Source organism: Acromyrmex echinatior, chromosome 2, assembly GCF_024713525.1.
Source record: "Acromyrmex echinatior isolate Ae372 chromosome 2, ASM2471352v2, whole genome shotgun sequence".
Taxonomy (NCBI): domain Eukaryota; kingdom Metazoa; phylum Arthropoda; class Insecta; order Hymenoptera; family Formicidae; genus Acromyrmex; species Acromyrmex echinatior.
In genome coordinates, this window is record NC_141853.1 from 16,055,756 (window position 1) to 16,076,145 (window position 20,390).

General features: G+C 33.1%; 2 protein-coding genes across 6 annotated transcripts in view; one reads left to right on the forward strand and one right to left on the reverse strand.

The window, feature by feature from the left end:
- Nucleotides 1-310: 310 nt before the first annotated feature.
- LOC105151607 (uncharacterized) lies at nt 311-3,742 on the forward strand. Its single transcript, XM_011065419.2, has 5 exons — nt 311-1,298; nt 1,559-1,891; nt 2,394-2,628; nt 2,976-3,155; nt 3,482-3,742. The coding sequence occupies exons 3-5, from the start codon at nt 2,396-2,398 to the stop codon at nt 3,489-3,491; spliced, it is 423 nt and encodes a 140-aa protein (XP_011063721.1). The 5' UTR covers nt 311-1,298; nt 1,559-1,891; nt 2,394-2,395; the 3' UTR covers nt 3,492-3,742.
- Nucleotides 3,743-4,241: 499 nt separating this feature from the next.
- Nucleotides 4,242-20,390, reverse strand: part of LOC105151608 (retinal guanylyl cyclase 2) — a 52,363-nt gene continuing 36,214 nt past the window's right edge. For 2 of the 5 annotated variants that reach the window (XM_087416730.1, XM_011065420.2), the window contains 13 exons: nt 19,655-19,843; nt 18,813-18,893; nt 18,551-18,727; nt 18,035-18,194; nt 17,403-17,552; nt 16,345-16,516; nt 15,794-15,934; nt 15,359-15,551; nt 14,899-15,070; nt 14,146-14,416; nt 12,809-12,823; nt 11,324-11,913; nt 4,242-10,320 (listed from right to left, as the gene is read on the reverse strand). In XM_087416730.1, the coding sequence (XP_087272856.1) occupies nt 10,070-10,320; nt 11,324-11,913; nt 12,809-12,823; nt 14,146-14,416; nt 14,899-15,070; nt 15,359-15,551; nt 15,794-15,934; nt 16,345-16,516; nt 17,403-17,552; nt 18,035-18,194; nt 18,551-18,727; nt 18,813-18,893; nt 19,655-19,843 (2,562 nt within the window). In that variant the 3' untranslated portion in view covers nt 4,242-10,069. Of the gene's footprint in view, nt 10,321-11,323; nt 11,914-12,808; nt 12,868-14,145; nt 14,417-14,898; nt 15,071-15,358; nt 15,552-15,793; nt 15,935-16,344; nt 16,517-17,402; nt 17,553-18,034; nt 18,195-18,550; nt 18,728-18,812; nt 18,894-19,654; nt 19,844-20,390 lie in introns of those variants that run through there. The other 3 variants (XM_011065421.2, XM_087416732.1, XM_087416731.1) reach the window with 3 other exon arrangements.

Genomic DNA, 20,390 nt, shown 5'->3' on the forward strand with positions numbered 1-20,390 from the left:
GATAAAAAAAAATATAGTAAAACCTACGAATAAGAGCTAGCGCGGATATTGGTATGTAGTTAAATTTTATTACACAACTGGGGGATCAACTTTTACAATTCACAAAGTAAATCCATTGAATTGTAAAAGTTGATTGTTCTGTAGTTATAATAGAATTTATCTACGCACCAATATTCGCTGGCTCTTATTGACGATATTTATTTTATTTTTTAGGTTTATTCTTACAGCCGTTTTATTTTTTATTTGTTATTAAAGAATAAAATGTATTGATAATCATGAAGAACGCGGTAACTTCCAGAGAAAAAAATGAATATTAATCAATTAACTATTAGGTAAAAATTGATTTATTAAAACGTACATGTAATTATTTTATTAATTAATTATTACAATTAATTGTGAAAATCTAGAAGAGAGGTCTCATTATTTCTATATTTCTTCCGCAAACTCTTTTTCCTTATTAAGTTTTCATTGTTACGAGAAGAATATTCACGTCAATTTTACTGACAACAAGATATCCTTATAGTGCTGTAATATCTACTCGTAAATACGCCAGCTGTATATCAATGATCACTGCTTGGATTGTTCGTAATGTCAGATTATAATCGGCGACGGGCAAGGATTGGGTTCATTGTCATTCGTTCATCGTCGATCGCATTTCGCGTACTTATACGCGCGTGTGTGGCCGCGTGCGTGTCAATGATTACGCATTTGTATCAGATCGCCACGTAACAAGGCGCGATTGCGTGCGGCAGAAGCACGTGTATCATTGAAAGACGGACCACGTGGGATGTACACGCCACAAAGGAAGAATGGAAAATTCGTTGCGCAGTCTCTCGCTTTCTCCTTGTCTCCTCTTTCGCGCCTTTCTCTCTCTCTCTCTCTCTCTCTCTCTCTGTGTCTTTCAATTCTTTCCTTCATCGCTCTACTTGTTGCAGCCGACAATAGTGTATACTATCTGCTTGTCACGTCATAGGGTTGATAAATCGAAGACGTCCGCATCATGTTCCTATTACCTCTCCACTTTCTTTCACTTCCTCGAATTCGTCTCTCTATGCGGCTCTGCCAAGTTCTATCTATATAAAGTCTCATCTAGTCCAGAGATCTAGATCGCTAATAGATTATTCTTTCATGATACTTTTCCTAAGCTCGAAAGCGGAAGAAAACCTCGAACAGGTTTTTCTGGAGAAATTGCAATTGTAAACTATTGCGAGCGCCAAATATGGTGTTTTAGGAAAGAAGCGTCGTTGCATTATGGAAACGTGACAGGAACCAGAAAATTCTTATATTACAATGTAAAAGTAATGATTTTAGATATATTTATATAATATAATTAATCTTTTAGCATACACAGTTGATTGAAGTCCGTGTACTTCGTATATCTAGCAAAAGATATCGTAACTCGTTTTTTATTTCCCAATGAAAAATTTGTTCTTTTTGGATAAAATATGAAGTCAGAAAATATGAAAGTATGGAAAAGGATTAAAATAACGCTTTAATTGTGGAGATATCATTTTGGAGCAAATTAATTACGCCAGATCAATCTCTTTCCTTATTTAAGCAAAGCAAACTAAAGAGATTTATAAAGTTCCCACGGAACTTCCACTCAACATGGCATAGGATTGAGCTGTCGCTATAGTGATGTATGGAATAATACTTCCCGGGTGTCACAATACGGTTAATCGTCCTAAAGCCGATGTTAAGCCGCCTATTCAGGATGCTATGGAAGGGGAGGTAGCTTCAGAATTGCGCTTATAATGGCCGCAAACAGTAGCGAGGTAGGCGAGTCGGTATAAAATCGAACGATTCCTCGATCAGTCACAGTATTCGGACTTGTCCTTACGGTGTATCGTCATCGTGATCTTTACTGTGCATTGTTGTACTAAGACGCAAGGTAAGCGAAACCGGTTCCCCAGTAACTAAACAGGATCTTGGGGAAAGTATGCGAAATTTTTTGCATGCTTTCCTTATCGCTTCCTTGTCGATCGCAATTCTAATTTCGATAACAAGAGATAACACGTAACGCGCTCATACAAATGAAACGAGTTTATGTTTTAATAAAATTATCGTTATAAACGTACCTCAGTGTTACATCCGAAGAGACGCGTGTAATTCATTTATAATCGGATTAGAACTTATCTCAAATTAAATTATTTAATTTAAAATGCCGTCTACTTTTAAAACTAAAATTAATGTAAAGTAAAATTAAAATTAAATTTTTGTTATATGCCACTTGGAATACGTGCACGTACGATTGTGTTAATCATTTAAGAATAAAAATTTTGTTTATTGTTATAAATTAGTGTTAGTTGTTAGTATTTTGCGAATGTTGTTACATCATTTGGAGAAATTGATGGTAAATACGATATCGATACAAAATATTTGTTTTTTAACAGAGATGTATCACACTATTGTTACCATCATTGCCACTGTTTGTTGTTTCCTCGTATTGAGAGCAACAGCGGAAGAGATTGTCCAACAGAATCAACAATCTCTGGACCTCGGAAATGTCGCTATCGAAGATCAGGTCGATGGTGGCGCGATACACACCAGGGAAAAGAGAACGTTATTCTTGAAAAAGAAGCTGCTCGGCGCTGGTCTTCTTGGTTTCGGTCTTGGAATCGCAAAGGGGTAACAAATTTATAATTTATATTCTTTCTCATTTTGTTTTATTTTTATTTTATTGTTCTTGATTATTAATAAAGATTAATTTTGCAAAAAAAAACAAGATATATATTACAATAACATATTTTAGAATTATATATAATACAATATATTTCAATAATATATAGAGTTACTATTTGTATTATTTTGATCATAAGAGAAATAGAGTCCTATTATTTTCTTTTTAATGCTAAAATTCTTGATGTACCGACGTATAAAATGTAAAATGTTAACACGATATCAAATTAATGTACTTTATTTTTCTGCGTAATGCAATAAATGCCTTTTTAATATTTCTTATTTCATTTTCACAGTTACAAGGCTGGTTACTATACTGCACCGGAAGTGCATCACGTTTACCTTTCGCCACCAGAGAAGTACGTGGAATTCGTTGAGAAACCCATTTACATAGAGAGAATTGTCCCAAAACCTATTTATAAACCGCATGCTGAGTATGCTGCTCCAGTCTGGTCGCAACCAGACCCATCCTATGGGTAAGAGAAACCAGTCGTTAATCTCTTCTGTCCTTTCTAATAATTGTGCGATATAAAATATGATCTCTATTGTATTACAGTTTAGTTTATACTTTGTGACAATGAAAATAAAATTTTTATTTAAAGATACAATATATATTAACATTTAGAAAAATTCAACACTAAAGTTATTTCTACTTACTCAACAAATATTAAAAACAACATAATAAATATTAAAAACAGTTTAAATAAATTATTTAAATATTACGATAATTATTGGATAGTCTATTATTATTTCTTGATTATTCTTAGACAGTCTTTAACATTTCTTTAATTTTTCTTTACAGTTCCTGGTAAATCTGGAATGCAATTTGAATTACAGCGTATAACTGCGTACCAGTCTGATCTCCTTGTTATACCTCGAAATTCTAGGAAATTCTAGGAAATTCTAGGAAAATAATTACGGGTGCATCATGTTGAGTCTCAGTCAGGTTACCTAAGTTTAAGTATATAAGAATAACAATAAGAGTATCTAGTGTAATCAGAGAGATTGTTATTTTTGTTACCGATGTTACAGATTAAATAAATTACAGCCTGTAAATATTGTATTACAAGTGTTATTATTAAAATTTGTACTCCTCCTATTTCTGCAAAAAAAAAACACGATAAAAATTCAGCAAAAAACATTATTTTTAATTCAAAATTTTCTTCTGGTACAATATTTTTATATTTTAAAATGTGATTTAACTACTAACGCTTTAATCACAAATAAATATTTTGTTAAACTAATAAATAATCCCAGAATAGTATTTTGATAACGATAAAAAGAATTTCTGATTATGATACTAAGAATTCTGTTCGATCTCACTAAGATGTAATTTTTGTCGAATGTTTTTATTGATGTAATCAGAACATTTTTCGCAATGTATACATATTATAATTAATATTTAATTATATAATTTTATCGTTAATTTTTACTTTATTTTATGAGAATTTCATTTTAAATTGTGTTTCGTAAATTAAAAAAATGCACAAGGCTATGATCGTTCGATAATAAATTATTAAAGGAAAAGGTCTCTATATACACGCAAGAGATATAACAGACAGTTTTACGGCCGTATGATTATCTTTATTGCCGAAGATGTTACCGAGTAACATTGAAGTATTAATAACGAGTATATAATCGCATGATGCATCTGAAATATACAAATATCCAACCATCTCCATCGATCGCTACGCTATGTATTTAGATATTCTTTCGATAACATCTTTTAACATGTAACATTCATACGTGCATAATTAAGTTCTCTTCTATTCACACAGTCAGATACAGATGTGAAAACAATGGCCAGTAGCGTAGCGAATATTTTGCAATTTTAAGTACTCAACAGAGAAACATAAACCATATTGTTAAGTGTGCGTATTAATATTAGAATATGAGAATGCACAATTTGTTCTCCGACGATTTGAGCCACTTGTGATGTGATTGCAGTTTATAGATTTTTCTAATGTCATTTATCATTTAGAAAAGGATTCTATTAGTCTTATTGAACAGATTAATTCAGTATCTTGCTTGCTGTTAATAAATTATAATTAATTTGTAAAAAATGTGTAGAGACAAATTGAGCGTTCTAATGTTACTTGTTGTCATTTAATTATCTAGTGGTAACTATTAGTAGTAACTATTAGTGAGTGGGCATTAAGTGCATATTTGCTACGCCACAAATGATAACAAATGATCATTATGATTTAAATTAACCGACAGACATTTTGAAAAATGTAAAGTATTAACCCTTTGCACTTCCCAATTTCATTTAATTTGATTTTAACAATTTTATTATTTTTAATCTTTTTTATAATAATGATATGAATAAATAAAATTAAACGATATATTGGGTTAAAATTCCTGAAAAAGATACAGTAAATAGTAAGAGTACCTGCTTTTTGATAATAAAAAATTTTAATAAAATTAATTAGAATTTTTATTGATCGTTTAACCTTTTATTCATCCATTATTAATATATTATATTTAATTTTCTTATTATGTTTTGTATTCTGACTATTATAAATTGCACATCATAAACTTCTTAAAGTGGAAATAAGTTGGAAGAAAATGTTAAAAGTTAAAATATTTCTGGGTGGAAATATTAAATATCGAGTGGAAGTGCAAAGGGAATAAAAATTGGCGAAGAATTAATCGAGTATTTTAAAAAAGTATACAATCTGTTTGTATGGAATTCGAGGATGCCTGTCGCATGGAAAGAGAATCGCTTCAAAGTACAAACTACTTATATTTATATTTTTAACATTAGTGGGCTAAGTGCCTACACGAATTACATCGAGGTACGTATATCTGTTGAGTACGCGAATCATGGTTTGCGCACGTTTCCGAGCTATGGAATATTTATGAACCCAATCTTTTTATTCGTAAGAGCATTATGCGAAACTGTCAAAAGTTCTTTCTCTCGCGCAAACTACGGACAGCCATCGAAAGTGATCGGATAATTATTGTTACGGTGACGTTAAAAAATGCGATTATATCCTTTAACGATTGTCGTCCAGATTAGCACCGACTGCGTCGAAGCTGATTTAGAAAAGATCGGATAGTATTCTATCCCGAATGAATAAGAAAACTCGTCGAGAAGCTAATCAGGCTCGACGAGTATTTGATTCGAGACTCGTAAACCGCGGATGAAAGTAGAATCCTTTATCGTCCAACGAATCCTCTTTTGATTCGGGAAAATGATTCATAAAATTCTAACTGGTTTATCATTTCGCTTCGATAATATTCGTAAGGAGTACACAATGTGTCTGTTTCGCTCCTTTTTCGCACATTTATTATTGTACATGGAGAATACAGTCAAAAGTTGTAAACAACATCGTATACGTATTTCGTATTTGTATTGGTATGGATATAGAATTATTGGAACTGCCATGTAAAGAGGCGCTGATATAACATTAGGTTAAATCTCGAGATAGGCAAGCAGATACAGAATCGTGATACTCTTGTAAATCGTTTAAAGAATTTAGGAAGATATTACCACGATGTTCGCGCAGTCAAATTTTATTTGTCGAAAAGTGAAATCAATTATCACTAGAAGCAAAGCTAAACCTAACAAAACAGACGAGCTAAAAATATGAACACCTTGACACTAGAAAACGTATGTAAAGATGAGCGTGGATGTGAAGTACTAATTACATTTTTACACAATTATTTAAATAATTATCAGACACATTCTGTAAATATGTCGGATTTGCAAATGGACATCGACATTAGGATAGCTGCTTTAAGATACGGACGAAAATTAATGGACGACATGATGTTCACGGTAGAGTTGTAAATATTTGAGTATTATTATCTGGATAAGCAGTATTATCCGGATATTTTCCGATATTTAAATATGAGATTTTAGTTTTTGAAGTAGCTAGTCACATTCATTTTTCGGTTATTCTGTCTATACGCAGATATATGAGAGAATTCGAGTACATGTAAAACATGAATTTGCTTTACATTTCTGCTTTAGAGAAACTCTAGTCAGCGGAATAATCCGATTCTGGCGTGATTGTTAGAAATGATACCAAAGCGAAAGATTAGCGCAATGGAGATTGTCGTTCGCGATAAAAGGGTGCCTTTCTGTTATCGGCCATTCGTGTCTGAAAATCGTATTCATCGTCGTCAAGCTTCCTAATTTTGTTAATCTATTTTTGTTTAATTTATTACCGCAATTTATATTCTTTAAATGACGTTAAATCGACCGTGACAAAACAACTATATAATACATTGAGGAAGATTTAAAAAGTAGGTATACATTTTGGATATTTCATTATAATATCTTTATTATGATTTTTTTCTTCTCTTTATTACGTATTGTCAAATGTTAAAAAGTTTAAGTATTATTGGCACATTTTAATTCAATACATAAATGTCTTTTGTATTAAACCCAAGCAGAACAACAAATCACGATGATGTCAAAATGACATTAAAATGAATCGGAAATGATTGAAAAATAAATTTTAATAATCATTTTGGAGTCACTTTGACATCATTTTGATATCATAACAACTTGTTCTGCTTGGAAAAAGATAGATCACGCTTTTGTTGAAATAAGAATAAGTTTTTTCTAATATTTACATAATTATAAAAAATGTTTGTTTCATGCAAATGTTTGTTTGACACAAGTTAGAAAATTAAAAACAAAGAACAATGTTACGCCTTTATAAGAACTTTGTGATCGAATTGTTTGCACGACGCTATATGGTCAAAACAATTTAGAAGTTACATTCAAATAGGGGTGTAGAAATCAATAAACAATTTGAAGCTTTATCGAACAGTTCCCATTTCGACAATAAAGTACATCCCTTAACCACAGCACGTCGTTCGAGAAGCCGAGCGAAGTATCGTATATTATGATCACTGGAAGATCTCCAGATGTTTACGTCGCATTCCGTCATCCATGTGCTTGACATGACTAACGTTTATGATCATAAAGTGAGAACCTGTGCCGCATAGTAATTTCACTTGGTGCGAGAACGTATAAGAAAGTTCTTCTCGTCACCGATCTTGTTTCTATGTCACTCGTGACTCGCCACAAGATTGATTTTCGTTCGTCGACCGCAAGATTTTCTAAAGCAATGAATCAAGAAAGTTAGTTGAATAACTTCATTCTGTCATAATTCTTGTAATTGCATTGGCTCCAGACAATCCTTAACACAAGAGATTGAAATATATTATAATTATCTAAGTTGTGATTTTACAATGATGTGTAGATGTATAGATTATCCCAAAACACTAATGTCATTAATACAAATCATAACTTATTTAAATGGTAAGTTTTAAATTACAAATATAAACTATATCTTTTTATTAAATTTTAAGCTAACTTAAATTTAATTTAGAATTTGATCTAAAAATTGATCACTAAACTAATTAATAATAAATGTTAAAAAGTTGCTAGAAAGAAATAGTACTTAATCAATTTTTGAAAAAAATTTATCCTATTTATTTAAAGAATTTATAATTTAAAAAATCCGAAAATATTTTAACTTTTTAAATGTTGGATTTATAAAATAAGACATTAGAAAAAAATATGAGTTTCATTGTGAAAATATAATTATGCTTATCTGCTTGCATGTAAAATTTTTATTCAAATATAGATAAAGTTTTTATTTATTCATGATTGAATTATTCATTTTTTGCAAACACTCACGCTTTAAGAGAATAATGCTTCTCGTTAATCCATTAGTTATTATAAAATCCACACCGAAGACCGTGAAAACCTACATCGAAGACTTTATCATGAAATTATTAGGCCGGAAATAACAACAATATTAATTACATTTATATTTACGTACCTGCTGATCGACGAAGTACTTCTCTGTTGCTATAATTGAGAGATGATAGTTAATTACTTCCTACGTAACTTTCCTATGTAACTTTCTTTCTCGATTGACATCATAGCCCATCGTAAGTTTCGATCGAAATATAATTATTACATAAAGACTTTATATATAATGTATATGTGTGTGTACGAGAGCAATATATTCAATGTTTTTGAAGAAGGTCCTTTCTTAAAGAATAATTTTTATATCAAGATATATTTAGCAAAAAATTATAAACGACTAATTAATTAATATTTTTCCTTTTGTATTATTTTGCTATCTGTCTTGCCTTTATTAGCCTAAGATCCAGTTTAAGTTTATTTAAATTGGAACTTTCTTATGTCTTCCACAAGATACGTGGAATAATTTTCTAACATTAAAATTCCACTCAGTAAAATCGACTTTAAATTTTCGCTTGAAGGAGACGTTTTATGGTGCGTTCGGGGAAACGCTATTAGCGCTAGTTCTGTCATTCTATCTTTGTTGTTTATTAGACGTACAACAAGGATAGAATGACACAAATAGCGCTAATAGTGTCTCCCCGACTTTTAGGGGTACTTCTAGCGAGAGTATACGCTCGTTGACGACTGTGGAAGGGAGGACAATTTTTAATTTTTGCAAGGTAAAAAAGATTACTCTTACGCAGTAATGTGAAAAACCTGAAATCACGAGAAGTACATTACTTGTTTAAGATTTCGACGTTCTAATAAGGAATCAAGTTATATCTAGTTCAAATTTAGACATAAAAATTTAATGGAACCTCTTGGATATCCAAAATATTCAGAATTCTGAATACTTGTATGTATCATTTAAACGTTCGATAAAAGTTTAAGATAGATGTCTAAGAGGATCCGTTAAATATCTGTGCAATCTGGGCTGCTAATAATTCAGCGTCAAGGATCGTAGATGCATGACAGCGTCATTGAGCGGAAGTTATCGATGAAACATGTTATCATTATCGTTGAAGCATGTAAGATTGATAAGTATGTACAGACACGTTGGAGAAAAGAGCAGATTGATCATAAGTCCTAGCTTTTCTTTGCACCAACGATTATTTGTAAACAACACACGCTTAAATCATTAAATCTTTATCACGAATTGCGTTCGTTCGATCCCCTGCCTGCGGGTATATTATCAGACATCAATACAATGTACATATAGATAAAAATACGGAGCAGCAACAAGTCATAGTAATCGCATTCTTTTACACATTCGCGCAGAAAGATACCGATCTTCAAAGACAAATTATTGCGATCAAGTTTCCGAGCCAACATTTCTATCTCTGTGATCGTCAAAAGTTGTGTATCGTCAACATTGACTAACTTCTAATCTCAGTTTAACCGAGATCTCTTGTTTTTCTCTAAAAGTAGAGATCTACGATTATAAAAACGTATTTCAATCTTTCGTTTATACGGCTTTTTATCAATTATATCGTAAAAGCGATTCTTTTGTCTCCAAATGAATCGTTCGCTGCTCCAAATGTGTTACGCTCGTATCGCGATGAACGTCGTATCATGTTCGATTTTCTGCTCGTAAAACTTTTCTCAACAGGGATTTTAACGTAATGATAGGGACTCGACGGAAAGGGATACGGAAGCAGCGTGACGGTAATTTTGAAGGAGGGGCTTAGGAGTGGCTGGTGGCACTTCCTCGATTCTCTCCAAGTCGTTGGCCGCGCCCGCGCTATTTTGCTTGTAGAGACGAGGAGTTGACCTAGGTGGGAGCTGCTCCGGGATTATGGACACCGGTTCATCCGGACGGTCCAAGCTGAATTGCCTCTTGAGCATTCGGCATCCGGAGCCCTTCGCTGAAATCAGAAAAAGTAATGTTATCTGTTAGAAACGCAAGATCAATAACGTCAATTGCACGTCCCATATACTTTTGTGTTATTAGAAATATTTGAATAATTCAATATTTTTCCAATAAAACGTAATAATCTAAATGCAGGAAAACTTTACACACACACACACACACACACACACACACACAGAGGGTGTTCAGCGTAACGGTCCGCACGATTTTTCAAACACTTCCGACAGTTAAAAAAAAGAAGGATGAGTATTCATCTGTTTTATATAGACTACAACATATGCGATAAAAAAATAAAAAAAAATTTGTTTTTTCCATAAAAAAATCAAAGTCAAATTTTTCAAGTAGCACCTAATTTTTTTTTATAATATTGTAGGAGTCTTCAAGACGAATTCAAATCACTATCAAAATGTCACTTTTATTGATATTTTATTGATTTTATTGCACATTTTATTAAATAAGTACATGTATGCATGTATGTACAATATATATGTTCTATATTTTAGTCAAAGGTTGTAAGTACTATTGTTACAGATAATGTTACAAATTTGATATTTAAGTATCAATAAAATCAATAAAAATGACATTTCGGTAGTGATTTGTCTTAAAGACCCCTACAATATTATGGAAAAAATTCGTTTTATTCTTTTATCGCAGCCTGTATAAAACAGATGAATATTCACCTTTTAACTTTTTTTTTAACTGTCGGAAGTATTTGAGAAATCGTGCGGATCGTTACACTGAACATCCTGTATATACACATTTATAAAATCTCATTTATATACAATATAAATAATTCAATCACCAAAATTGAGGTGAGATATCTTGAAATATCTTTCCTTTATACGTTTTGAGATTTTCACCTTACAATCAAAAATTCTCAAATTTAAAAGATAATATTTATTAATCAATCATTTAGTTTAATTTCGAAGAGATAATTAATTTTTAGACTTCGAGAAATAAGGAATTGATGAAGGATTCTTAAATTTCTTAATACGTACTGTGATACTCGTTGGGCGATAGACATCTGTAATGATTGTACGGTGTACTGAGATCGTTCTCATCGATGCATCCGGGAGTGAAGCGGCGATGTCTCGCCGCCAGTGGCTGTCGATACGCCGCCGAGCTGGCAATCGACGTAAGTGAGCTGGTAGAGGCACCGAGGAGTGCCGCTGGCGGATCAGCACCAGACACTGAAGGTGACACCCCGAGGGAAGCCTGATTGTCACTGGACGTGCTCTTGGTCATGCCGCTGTGAATTACCTCGCTCGTCCTCGTCACTGTATCCTGTTTACCCTGTAACACTTCGATGAAGTCGTTGGTAGACTTCAAGGAATAACTCGGCAGCAACGTGCGTTCGTTGTGTACGGATACGGCGACCTTCCTAGTGCTGGCCTCCTCGAAAGACGCGGCTCGACTACTGCTAGTAGTGACTCCGCTGCTGACGGATTCCTGGCGGTCGGGTTTGACCTCATCAGGGCTCATCGGTTCTTCGTGTGTCTCGTCCTGTGATGGGATTACCGGTAGCTGAGGGCACGCCAAGGTACCAATTCCGTTCTGGTGGCTGTCCAGCATGAGATTTTCGTCGAGCCTTCAGAAAAGTCAGGAAATTCAGAGGGAAATGTATGAACCGCTGGACGGATTAGCCATGACTGATTAAGCCATTTCTTATATTTTGAAAAACGAAGAAAAAAGGTAGAAGATATGTTTGTGAAAATTTAAAGTGTAACTTTTATCATAGTTTTTATGGTTCTGTATAAGAGAAAAGAACTCAAATTTCATGTCATCCCGAAGTGCTAGTGCATGAAAATTGGTATACATCGAAAGTTTATGTTACTTCTGTATATTGCTATTTTCCGCCGAACGGTTCATATGCTGGAATGTAGGATGTTGAGAATTTTTCGCGTAAATTGATATTTCGATGCAAACGGCATTTTGACGCTGGACCCAGATGTTTCGTATGAGTGTTTATTCATGAACGTAGCGCCGTTTTAATGCCGGTATCGCTCGTGGAGAGCTGACAGAAATGGGAAAGTTATAAAAGTGATTATACCTACATCCGAGGAACGATATGATTACATCACGGGGAGGACAGACTTAACTTTAGGTGACGAAAGATTAAACTTCTAGTAAAAGGGAAGCAACTTTTACAGTAATTGACATTTTGACGTAAATGTCGTTTTGATGGTGATGGTCTCTGGTGTATGTTTATTCATGCGCTGTGTTTTTACATTCTCATTTTAGTTTACGTTGCTTGTTAACTGACTCATAAAAGTTTCTGTTGAATTGTTTTATAAAAATTTCGAATTTTTTAAGGTGACAAAAAATTTAATAAATGATTATAGTGGAAGATATTAGGTAGATGATATTGAAATTAATATCAAAACTTTCGTTACATTAGTGTCTATCATAAAAAAAAATTTATCTAATGTGAAGCAATAATATGATGGATCTGGATGTTGAAATTTATGTGAAAGTCTACTCACCCATGTAGGTTCTCCCTAAGTGTGGCAGCAGAATAACAACGGATAAAAGCATTAAATATCTGGAAATGAAATGATGCAAATAAAATAGTATGGAAAATACGCAAAGAGAGGTAATGAAAATAAACTGAACTTTTTTTAATCAAATTTGTTAACGCATTGAAATTATTATTAAGCATTATTAAATAACTAATAACGAAATTTAATTAATTTAATTTATGATGCATTTTAAATAGTATTTTGCTACATAAATATGCATTTCAGTTATATTTAATTTTTAAATCGACCTGGGAAAAAACATTACATTACTTTACACATAATTGTAATATATAAAATTCTATATAATCTTATATAATTAGATACAATTTATATATAAAATATGTCAATTTATATACAATTATATAAGATTATATATAAGATTATATATAATTTTATATAACTTTATGTAATTATATGCAAAACATTTTTTCCCGGAGAACAATTAAATTTCCGCGTCCATTCGAAATTAATTACAGATAAAACTTCTTTTTTTTTTATCACTTATATAAACTATACAATAGGAATAAATTATTTAATTTTCTTTATATTGTGCGTAACACAAAATTTCCTCGAATTTTGTGAGTTATTTTTCTTAGATTCGTGGTTGAAAGGTTACACATTAGATCGGAAACACTCTGCATAATATAAACGTTAATTTTCAGAATATCAGGCTTTTCTACCTTATATGCTTATACGCACATTACCGAGTAGGTCACTTCTTGCCTCCGGGTGTTATAAAAGAATAGTAATATACGGGAGAGAAAACTTTGTTGTTATATCACTTTCGCGAGTACGTCAAACAATTATAAGTAGTAAAATATGAGGTAAAAGTCGCGCGGTTGTTGGGAGGATCTTAACGCACACGAAGTATGAGCCGCCTACCACGCGCAACTCATTGTTACATAATTAAAAACTCTCGAGCGCGTTTCTCGGTGTTCTCTGACACTTAATCAAAGGAATACGCGCTAACTTTGTTGATTAAATTCGACCCTTTTTTTTACAATAGCTAGCGCGATACGCTAAAACTTTATAAGCTAAAAGTATCCGGGAACTTATTTGGAACTACCCTTGTCACATTACATTCCGAGTGTGATAAAAAGAAAGAGATAACACTCACAAAGAGAAAAGACTTGACAATAAACTGAACTTAATAAGGCTTGCCGGATGCACGTAAAACGTTAAAATCACGTCCTGAGTACTTTTAGATGACTCAGGCTTGTAAGAACTTGAGACGTGTAGTGGGATAGGACATGCTGGTAGGGTGGGAATTCGGAAAATGTTTCTCCGATGGAATGGCTTACCTAAGAGGTGGCGGCTTGGGGAGCTCCTTGTCGAAACCCTGCTTGCCGAGAAGCCAGTAGGTCGGCATCTTGCCTTTACCCTTGACATCGGTGGGCCCGCGGTATTCGATGTGGTATCCACCAACCTGCGTCAATCGATCCCTTGTTGCCTGGCTCAGATGGATACGCCAAGGCGCCCCAGTCGATTCCATCCTCGAGGCGGTATTCACGGTGTCACCGAACAAGCAATAACGCGGCATTGTTAAACCTACTACGCCGGCACAGCACGGACCTAACGAGGAGGAAAAGTAAATTTCTTTCTTTAATATTTCAACCGAGAAAACATAAAAACGTTTTCGCGATAAAAGAAATGCTGATAAAAAAATGGATATCATTCAGATTTGCTATTTCAGCACTGATTTGATCAGCGTAATGTTTAGAGACGACATAAATCTACAAGCAAGAAAAATCAATCGATCATTTATATAACAAAACTTGTTTCCATCGCAAAATTGTCAAAATTAAATTTAATTAAGAGTTAATTGATTAAATATTAATTAGTCAATTAAAACAATAAGACCTTAATTGTGATTATAATGAATTGTATTAGCTTTTTAACAGCCAAAGAAGAGATGGAAATAAAATAAAAGTATCTAAAATAGAAATTCTATCTTCTGATTTATTCTACTTTTAACAATTATGAAACAATTACGAAATGATTATTAAATTAAGAAAATATTTAATTATCTAATAGAAATTATTTAATTATCTAACCCGTATGAAGACCAATGCGTAACCTAAGCGGAGTGTCCGGAAGGTGTTTTAACTTGAACTTTCCACTCTGATGTAACAGATCGAGCGCCATAGTTGCTATTTGAGTTGCATGATCGGGTATTCTTACTGGGCAACCGCCTACAACCATGTAGGCATCCCCAATAGTTTCCACCTAATCGAATATGCATTCTGTAATATCGGAATCCAACAATCTTCTGACAAAACAAATTTTTTAACTTCAAAAAAATTTGAAATTTTGGAAAAGCAACATCCAAGTACATTTTTAAAACATATTTAAAACATATTTTTTCTTAATAAAATTATGCTTAATATTTTATTATTTTACATTGTGCAACGTATTCTCTTGCATATATAATTAAGTTATTTTATCTTTATATTAAAAAATTATTTATAAACTTGTCGAAAAACAATATGGCTACAGTTCTTTCATTACGATTACCTTGTAAACCGTATACGCATTAATCGTGTCGTCGAAGCAAGTATACAAATCATTGAGAAGATCAACCACTTGAAAAGGCGTCGAACGCGCAGATATCGTCGTGAAGCCGACGATGTCCGAGAAATAAATGGTGACTTCGCGAAATTCTTCAGGGTCAACGGGCATGCCGAGCTTCAGTTTTTCGGCGACCGAACTAGAAATATCGAGCCAAATACGCTAATTTTCCCAAAAATATTAAAATTAAATCAATTTGTCAATTTAAAAAAATTTTTGAACGAATCATCAATTTTTTAAAAATATCAATTTTCAGTTCTAATTCTTAAGCAATTGAGAAATTAATTATTAAAATTTGATATCAATAATAAGTGTATCCAGCCAATTCTGACAACATTATTTTCATGAAATAATAAAATTTTAAATATTTCCGTTGTTTACCTAGGTAACATTCTATTCAATAATTGCTCAGTCTTTTTTTTCTCCATGTCAAGTTGTTCCGTACGCTCACGAATAAGTTCTTCCAGATTATTCGAGTACTTCTCGAGCATTTGAAACATCGTGTCCACGAAGTTTACCTTTCTGAAAATAAAACGCGATGTCTAATAGCAACATCTTTTCAATTACTGTCAAAACATACTTATTTTATTAAGTTACATGACATCAACAATTAAAAAATAGATATTTCTTTGAAATTGATAAAAATTCTTTTTCTAAATACATATATCTTTTTTATAAATATAATAAATAAATTATTTAGTTACTTATTAGTTAGTTTATTGACGCAAGTATAAATTTGTAACTAATATTATTAAAAATCAAATCTTTATAATTGAAATTAAAATTCAGTATTATTGAATCGTGATCAGATCTGCAAGAAATGGATTTTGACATCGCAGTTCTTGACTTTTAGCCAAAATTATATCCAATCTTCCGTTCTAAAGGTACAAGGCACAGTGCCTCGAGGAAATATGGTTGGAAACCGATTTTACCTCCCATGATTTAGCTTCTTGAAGAGATCATGTACGTCATCAAAATCGGGCCTCATTTCAGCGGTTTCCGCCCAGCACTGTCGCATAATGTTTATGGCTTCTGGTGGCGCAGCGCCTTTGCTGACCGATGGTCTTATCAGGGGTGGTGGTTTCATTACTTTCTCGATTATATCTGCGAGACAGATGAAATGCCTAACATTTCAATCCTCAAACGTAATGACTGTAAAACTTCAAATGACTATAGAATTTCAAATCACTGATAATCGACTGCACGGTTGCAAAATTTCGAGGAGTTTGTGAAATAATTTTTGAATAATCAATATCGATAAATTAGCAAGTACAGATTTAATTTATAATAAATTATAAAATCTGAGTTCTAATTATGTGTTTGCCGTTAATCATTTTATCGGAAAACGATACGTGCCAAGAATTAGCTTATTCTTAACTCATTTCTCATTCATTTATCACAACTCTATTTTTTCGATAAATATAGTTTGCATAAATGTAATATGAGACGTTTGCGGAGTAATTATCATATTAAGTATAATTTACATTAATTCTGACCTTTCAAAATCAATAATTTATTACGATTAAAAATAATTGATGGAAAGATATAAGCATATTTTTCGATCTATTTTATTATTTCAAGTTTATTATTTCTGGAATAATAGAAAAAATGGATCTTCATGTATCATCAAAAATTTGTTAATCTTTAAGCACAGTAAATGCTCACAACACAAAGAACAAAATTTTGTTTTTATATTTTTTAATTACATGTATAGAATTAAATTAAATTTATTCTCTAAATTCTTTGGAGTGAAATCTCATTCTAGAATGAAGATTAAGCCAGTTTTAGAAAAAGAGTGGACCAATTTTCAATCTTTAAGAGTGAGATAAAGACATATCTAACGTAATCTCTAAGTTTTAGAGGTAAAGGAATGTAAATGAATTTTATGTTTTCTGGACTTTTCAGTTTCCTTTTCTAGAATTAGCTTTTATTTTAAATAACTATACGTGTGGTGCTGTGACCATCTATTTACAAATTGCACACACATTACCTTCTGGAGATAGGGCGAGCATACAAAATGGTTCTCCGCGAACAACGACTTCTTGCATGATAATTCCGAAACTGTAAACATCTCCAGGCTGAGTTCCCTTTTTCTGTAAATTCGGATGCCTAAGCAATTCCGGCGCAGTCCATAATAGATCTATCCAACAGTAAGCCGATGATCATTAACAAAATTAATAGCGACCCGCTTATGTTAATTTTATTCTAATTCTATTTTCACTCTCCTGCTATAATCCTATCTTCTAAAGTAATACGAAACCCTGACTCTCGGCTGAATATCTTCAATTAGTAAAGCATGCAGTTTAACTTTTAATTAGTGAAACTTTATAACTTAAGTATCTTAAATAGTATCTCAAAATTCTAAACAACGCGCTAACACTTAAATAATAGCACCTTGATGAGTGCAAAATATACTCTTCATTCAATTCAAAAAGAAAATCTAAAGATAAATTTATAGTAATATGATATTCTTAAGGAATTGTAAGAAATATTACAGTCTTTCTTGTTTATCCAAGTTTTAATTAAAAATTTCCATGTTACGAAAAATCACTACATCACATTAAATGTACGCTAAAGAAGGTATAATGAATTAAAACAGAAGTTGAAGCAGAACAAGCATACCTCGAGCTGTTTTCACTGGCGGTACTATATTCTGAGCTTCATAAAATGCAGGCAGACCGTAATCGGTAACTTTTAAGACCCATCTCGCATCGATCACACAATTTCGCGACGTGAGATAGCCGTGGACGCGTATTGGAGTGCTATGAAGATATTTCATACCCTGAAGCAAACAAGCCATCCAAAATTATCATAGTTTCGAAGTATATACTGAATCAATATCGAGTTCGAAATTTGAAATTATTAACAGATTTATCATCGAAATAAAAATTTTAAATCTTTGATCATTTTATATAATAATTTTAATATTTTTCCAATTGTACACATGTTAAACATTCAATGTTCTATTTTAATTTTTATATTATTCTTATTATATTAATTAATAATAAAATGGCAAAAAAACAATACACATATAAATGCATCCCACAAAATTTTTCTATCTCTTCTAATCTTTCTGGTTTCTCGGAATCTTCTTGGCGATACTTATATTTAACGTATCATGTTCCAGATTGTACTTACCCGTACAAGATCGGTAAGTAAGGATAATCTGAAGGACCAGTCGAGTTTAATCTCATCCTGGACGAGTACGTCCTCCAGAGAGCCCCTCGAGCAGTACTCCGATACTAGACAAGGTCTCGTGGGTTCGTTAAGGCATCCAATCAGAGGATTGAGGTTCTCATGTCGCAGCCCGTGGATCTGCTCAAAAGTAGAAACGTGGAAGTGGAGAGAAACTTGATCGAATCTAACTCAGAGGAATGAATAAAAGGATGTGCGCCTTTACCGTGACCAGCACGTCCATGGCCTTGCTCTTCAGTTCGAACGTACCTTGAAAGGGCAGCTCCTTCAATTGAACCAAGTCACCCTACCAGAAATCAAAATGGATCATTAACTTGAGCATTAATATATATAACGTTATATCCATCGAATCTTGTAACGTATTGACTTATATCACCCAGAGAAAAAGAGTTTGACATTGAACTAGATCGAAGATTAGCTCGCAGCTGTTAGCAACGTGTTTTAATACTGTCTTATCAATCTTCATTAGGTGCAAAAGGTTCTTATCGCTCCGATCATATTCCAAAACTTACGGCATTAATCAGCGTCACCGTATGACTGACGTCTACGACGCGTGGAAATGAATATCGATATGTGTCTCGGAATATATATTCTTAGTGCTGTCGGATAATACCGTGTATCATGTCAAGCAGAAAATTCTCGGAAGTGATCAAGAGTGAAATTGTTTGCAAGGGTAAAGGTATACAATGTAGAATACCGATAATGCCTTGAAAGCAGATATATGGGACGTCCCAAGTCTTCTTTTTCCCCGCACTGATTCTCGCTCTAGTCTCTTTTTATACACACATAGGAACGGTATAAAATTGGACACTAGAAAATATTGGTGAATTATTTCCACGTGTCTATCATCGCGTTCCTTGTAAATTATATTAGTAGATCCTAACTGGATCAATACGGAAACTCGTTCAACAGAGATTAAAATCTGTAGCCCAGATAAGATCGAGGTAAAGAGGATCGAAGACGTAGCTTTCGAATTTGCAGACGAGATGGGCGCGAAGAGTATTCGGCGTGGTTGTTAAATGGTAGCACATCGTGTTTCATACTCACGTTATATCTAGCACGAGGATCCTTGAAGAAGGTATGTCTTGGTATGTTCCCGCCGCTAGCCTGCAGGTATGGCCTCAGCGAGTTCACGCTTCCGAGCTGGAGCAGATCCGGTTTCTCGACTTCCGGCCCGCCAAACTCCTGCAACTGCTGCAGCCAGCAGCATAGCATCGCCTCGATGCCTTCGTCTACCTGAGAACACGCACGAGTCGTGTGCGATAAAGTGTGTCTTATCGTGGAAGTCACTTGAACGTAAGATACAAGATAATAGATTGGAGTTACAGAAAATGTTTACCGAAATTTCAACTCCACCTAGTCCTTGACACAAAAAAAGCTAAGTATGGAAACGAGAAATCGAAGCTAGGTAATACAATGCTTTACATGCTTAAATAAGCTATGCGGAATGCTGTGTAAAATTTATCGTTTTTGTTTTATGCTTTACAGATATCTCTTTTATGTATAATATATTTCTTTATAATAATTTGTGAATATATAAATTTCTTTCTTTGAGGAAAAATTACTAGAAATATGAAATTTACATCATTCTTTTATATCAAGCATGCAGTCGTTGAATAGAATCCAAATCATAAAAAAACTTTTACATCACTTTTTAAAGTGAAGATTACGAGTAGTATTCATAACGTTTAATGCTAGTGTACAAAGGTGCTTAAAGTCCGCTCAGCGATTCAATTAAGTCGTGTGAACTGATATCACGGTGTGACATTTAGCATTTTTATCA

What these genes read in the sequence shown, in the direction of transcription:
- LOC105151607 (XM_011065419.2), top strand. Translation starts at nt 2,396, where the DNA reads ATGTATCACACTATTGTTACCATCATTGCCACTGTTTGTTGTTTCCTC. An exon ending in GGTCTTGGAATCGCAAAGGG is followed by an intron (nt 2,629 to 2,975) that starts GTAACAAATTTA and finishes TCATTTTCACAG; the next exon opens with TTACAAGGCTGGTTACTATA.